The sequence below is a fragment of the Haplochromis burtoni genome, unplaced genomic scaffold (assembly GCF_018398535.1).
Source record: "Haplochromis burtoni strain Fernald_Lab_line unplaced genomic scaffold, NCSU_Asbu1 Contig_905, whole genome shotgun sequence".
Taxonomy (NCBI): domain Eukaryota; kingdom Metazoa; phylum Chordata; class Actinopteri; order Cichliformes; family Cichlidae; genus Haplochromis; species Haplochromis burtoni.
Window position 1 is genome coordinate 587 of NW_024583266.1, and position 5469 is coordinate 6055.

At 38.9% G+C, this 5469-nt stretch overlaps 1 protein-coding gene across 1 annotated transcript in view; it reads left to right on the plus strand.

The window, feature by feature from the left end:
- Positions 1-559: 559 nt before the first annotated feature.
- LOC102306192 (kelch-like protein 33) overlaps positions 560-5469 on the plus strand; it is a gene marked incomplete at its 5' end in the record, with an annotated part of 8428 nt that continues 3518 nt past the window's right edge. The window contains 4 exons of the mRNA XM_005951070.3: positions 560-1002; positions 1858-2100; positions 2182-2432; positions 5162-5332. Of these exons, the coding sequence (XP_005951132.2) occupies positions 560-1002; positions 1858-2100; positions 2182-2432; positions 5162-5332 (1108 nt within the window). The remainder of the gene's footprint in view (positions 1003-1857; positions 2101-2181; positions 2433-5161; positions 5333-5469) is intronic.

Genomic DNA, 5469 nt, shown 5'->3' on the forward strand with positions numbered 1-5469 from the left:
AGTCCTAAATTGCTATGACATTTATGTACATGATGAATGTGTGTAAAATTCTGACCACAACTGTAGCTGGTGTGCAACTATTTTACTCATGATAATCACATTCACAGAAAGGGTGACTGTACTACACGCTCCTCCACAAACTTGTAGATTTCCTAGAATCCTTTTCCCAGAATAGTTCATAGTGTGACAGTCAGCTGTTGTTTATGCAGGTAAGAGAAATGGAATGTCAATAATGTCAACACAAAGTAAATATATACACAAAATCATGTCATTTACTAATATAGGAATTTTTTAAAAATGTTAAAAAATGTGTAATTTCTTGGTGACACATGCTGACCAGACATGGGCTGCTGTAAAAAGAAAAAATAAAGACAAAAAAAAAGCATGACATAAACACAAAATGATCACCCGCTGTTGTTTTGAAGGAGAAAGTAAACTGGAAATGCATTTCCAGTATGCTAACACTAGGTGGAGTTAGAAACGTTTTCTTACCTTGTGTCTTTTCTACTTTATCCGCATCTTTCTCTGTGACTTTTTATCATCTCCTGACTTTTCTCAGCACATCGTGTGGCGTTAGCAGCAGCTGGGGACTATTTCCGGGCATTGCTGTGCGGAGGGTTACGGGAGTCTTGCCAGGAAGTGGTGTGCCTGCGAGGTGTGTCGTCTTGGGTGATTGAATCCATGCTCTATTTCATCTACACCGGTCAGCTCAGACTGAACTGGAGTCGGATTTGGGAGCTTACAGATGCCATGCTTCAGTTCCAGCTGGAGGGGGCGCTGTCGCTGTGCATTGAGTTCCTGCAGGACAGAATGGATGAAAGCACATGTTTAGATGTGCTGGTCCTGGCTGAGACCTACGGGCTGGTCCAGCTAGGGCAGGCAGCCGAGGAGTATATTGCAGCCCACTTCCAGTGCGTCTCTTATGGGGAAAAGTTCAAGGATATTCCCTTTCACCTCCTTGACAAGCTTCTTAAGAAGGACTCCTTGTCTGTAGAGAGTGAGGTAGTATTTTTATTTCTGGTGGTCAGTCATTCTTTTTGTGTTTAGCTTAAATTTCTCGTCATGTGTTCCTCCTTTCGTCTATCATATCTAACTTTTTTTTTTTAATTTCTCAATCATTTTATCTGTTCCCAAGGTAATGCCAGGGATAACAGCTGTTATCCATGTGCAATGCAATGGGTTTGTAATTCATTTCATTTTTATTTATATAGCATAAAATCACAGTAACAATCACTTCAAAGCAATTTATACTGTAAGGTAAAGATCCTGTTATAGTAATAACAAAAGGGAGATAACAACAATGAAACGGTCTCCTTTGAGCAAGTGCTTGGAGAAAAACGTCTTTTTATTAAAAGGATGAAACCTGTGGCAGAACCAGAAACATGCAGCAGCTTATAGGCTTTTAGCTTCACAACTAATGTGTTACTTCTGTTTACAGTTCAACAGCCTTATATAAAAGAACAGAAAATTGAAATAAGACACATTTATATTCAGTGCTGTTTTGGGGGTCTACATACTTTATAACTGCAAAGTTTGACCATTAAAATATAAATTCTTTGTATTTACAAATGGAAGAGAAAATACAATTAGCCTAATGTATTGCTCACAAAATGTTGTGTAGGTGACATTGCTCACAATTGTACACCATCCAAAGTGCAGCATTCAGTAGTTGTAACTGAAAATATTCCGTTTGTATATGTGAAAAAAATATAAATTGTTATCTCAAATTTAAAATGAATAGATTTTCTCCATGACTTTCTTAAGGACACTTGGAGTAGTAATCACAGGCTATTTATGCAATTTATTGTTTATTTTGTAAAATAATATTTCTAAAGCATTTCTCTTCTTTATAATTAGATTGTGGTGTTCAAGGCAGTAGTGAGCTGGGTGGAGGACAACCCTAAAGAGAGACTCCAATGCCTGTCCAGCCTGCTCCGTCATGTTCGGATCACACTCTTCAGCTATGCTGAACTTCAGGAGGCCCTTAGTTGCAGCATCTTACTCAGGAGCCCTGGTGCAAGGAAAACACTGGTAGCCCTCCAAAGTCTCATTGAAGGGGATTACAGAGGGCCTAAATATCATCCTCGCACTAAAAACCAGGTTGATACTCTTTTACTTCACTGATGTTTGGAATTCAATTAAAGCTATGTCCGTTTAAGCAATATTACCACTTTTCTTTAGGTTCTGGTTTTGGTAGGTGGGGACACTGTTGATGATGAATTCATGAAGAGGGTTCCCAGCCAGACCCTGTGGTTTGCTCAACAGTTTCACCGTGGGCCCGGTTTAAGAAGGAGCATAGAATGGAAACCATTTGCAAAGTTTCCTGAACCTGCGCGATTCAGACACTGTGTCTGTCTCTTGAACAACAAACTGTATGTTTTGGGAGGACGCAAATACTATGGAGCACTGGACATCCTCAAGTCAGCAGTGAGGTTAGTGTTGTGTGGGTCACAGATGTCATACAGACATCAGAGGTGTTTGTGGTTGATTTTGGAAAAGAGTTCTTCTTGTACGTTGTACACGTGCTTGATATATAAACTGTCAAGATATTAACAGCTTTGTTTGAGTTCAGAGCTCATCAACAGCACAGTCATTGGCAGAAGAGATTTTTTTAAAGGGACTCACACAAACACTGAACTGATACATTATGCAACTTCCTCCTTGAATGAATTGCAGAAATGTGTGTGCATGTTTGCGTAACTGCTGTGTAAATTTAGTGAAATGTAGCTTTTAATCTGTAACTACAACTACATGTCTTTTACTCTCAGAACCTTCTGATTTTGTGGGATTTTCCTGCACATTCACATCTAGAGTTTACAGAAAAGACCCCCCAAAAAAGGAAATATCCAGTGAGGTCCAGTTGTCTGGGCAGATCTGTATTGAATCAGAATCATTGTTAATTGCCCAAGTTTAAAGCGAGAGAGAGAGATAAAAAGTGGGGAAAAAACAAGTTAGAAATTAGAAATTACACAAACTATAGTGCAAAACTGAGTAGTGCAATATGCATATGACTGCATGATATGAGTGGATTATTTCATCAGAGTGAGGGAAGTCTAGGGGCATAAATGTTCTTCAGGGATGTGAGCGCTCTGCAAAGATGTTTTCTGCCCATTATCTAACCCTGGACCTTCAAAGGATCTGAATAGAGGGAAAATCAGTGCCTATGATCCATTCTGCAGACCTAATTGTCCATTGCATGCTGGCCAGGTAGTAGGGGTGGTGTAATGGTACGATTGACATTTCTTTCCACACTTTGGGCATTGTTTAAACATCACGGCCTACCTCAGTACTATCGCTATCATGTCACAGTGAACCAAAATTTCTATGGAATATATGCAGCACCATGAGAGTGGGTAAAATAAGTATTTTACACGTTACCATTGAGATGAAATTCTCACCAGATGTCAATAACAAGCCATCCCATCCATACATGCAAGAAACCACAGATTTTCATAAATTAGGTTGTGTAATAATGAGGAACTTTACTTTCTACTCAGGCTGGTTACTTTAGGTTCAGTGGTATAACATAGCATTTATGCTGGGAACTCAAAGTGGGCTGGAAGGAGTGCAGGTGTGTTGTTGTGGCTTCAATACTTCAGAGCATTTAGCTAGCAATACAGAAAAGAAGGACACTGAAGCAATATTAATTTCAAATCACATACTGGATCTATAGAAGATTTGCTTTAATAGATCTTGTATTTTTATATTGCAAAATGTCCTGCAAAACAAACTAAGCTATAGTTACTTTGTGTTATACAAATGTTGCATGAAAATACTGGGTGGTGTTGTCCACAGTAAATGGGTTAGTTTCCAGCAATGTGGTGAATTTATTATGAATTCACTTTATTTTTATTGGTGCACAGGGGCTGGTCAGTATTAGGTTACATCAAGTGTAGTAGACTAATTTGTATTTACACTGATAATGCTTAGATTAAGTCACTGAATTACACCATTATACCAGCTTTATAGAGTCTTGTATAAAGGTAATGTACAGTATAGTGTCAGTATAGGAAATAGAAATAGGTCAAGATATCTTGTGAAACTGCTGTCTTGCCCCGCCCCAATTTCCTTTTAATTTGTGTGTTGTCCTCTTAAAACCTCTTGTGTATTGCGATTCTTTTCCCCATGCTGATCTACTACACCGCAAACTGTGGTTACCCCACATGCTAGATCTCAATTTTACCCCTGATTGTAATGATTGTACTATGTTCCTGTGTAGGTGTGGAGGGAAAGTACATGTACAATGAAGGCAACAGAAAAAATAGTTTTTTTTTTAACTTTCTTTCTGCTGGTGTCATACATTACAGATTAAACATGAGTACATTAATTTGAGTTTAGATTTGAATAATAGTTACATTCTCTTGTACTAATATTATTTTATTACAGTTTTAATATGGTTCAGTTGCCTTTGCATAAAATCAGATGGTAGAATTTTCCTATAAGAAATGACTTTTGCTGTATTTTCCTACTTTGAGTACATTTCATAGCCTATACTTTCCCCCTTTTATTACTAGAATAAAGAGGTTGATTCATTACTTCAAATTTTACTGGCGTATTTGTTAGTGTCATGAAACGGCTGTGGCAAGCAGGATGTAGGACCCAAAATGCAGGACACTCAGAGGAGTAAACTCAAAGAGGCTGCTTTATTGCAGTTACAGGACAGAACTCCAAAAATAAACCAACATTAGAGACTAAAACTAAACGCTAAGAAACCTGGAGGCAAGAGACTAGGGACGAGGAGCACGGAGGGAAACACACACAGTATGAGGGGACAACACGGCACCCACTGAGTGAAACACAGGGCTAAAATACACAGCTGGGAGTAATCAAACACAACAAGAACAGGGGAGGCCAAACTAGACCCACTGACATGAGACACAGACAAAGTAAAACAGGAAACATATCACATAGATGCGGACTTGACAAGGGGATACAGCTGACAGGGGAGACAGAGACAAAATCGAAGTTCAATAAGAATGCAAAACTCAAAACACTGGGTCACCGACCCAGGACTGTGGCAGTTAGTATCTATCTAATTTCTAAGTACAGAATATCTATACTTTTTCCATCTCTGGCAATCAGAAAGCAATCCTGCCACTTAGTGCAAATTAGTATCAGCTGGCTCAGTCCTAACTGACAAGCACAATCCCATTTCCCTTAGGTTTGACCTGACACAGTGCAAATGGGAACAGCTCCCTGATATGTTGCATCAACGGGACTACTTCTCCGCACTGTGCCTAGATGGGAAGGTTTTTGCTCTTGGGGGAAATCGCAATGACCATCAATACCACGATGCTGTGGAATGTTACAGTCCTGAGGAGAACACCTGGAGGTGAATACATTAAGTTATGGCTTTTTTTATATTCATTGATATCTTATATCTTGAGCTCTTGTAGGAAGAATGTATTTGAAGCACTATAAAAAGGTTAGTTTAAGAGTTCTGTGTCTATCTTAATGGGACTAACTCTC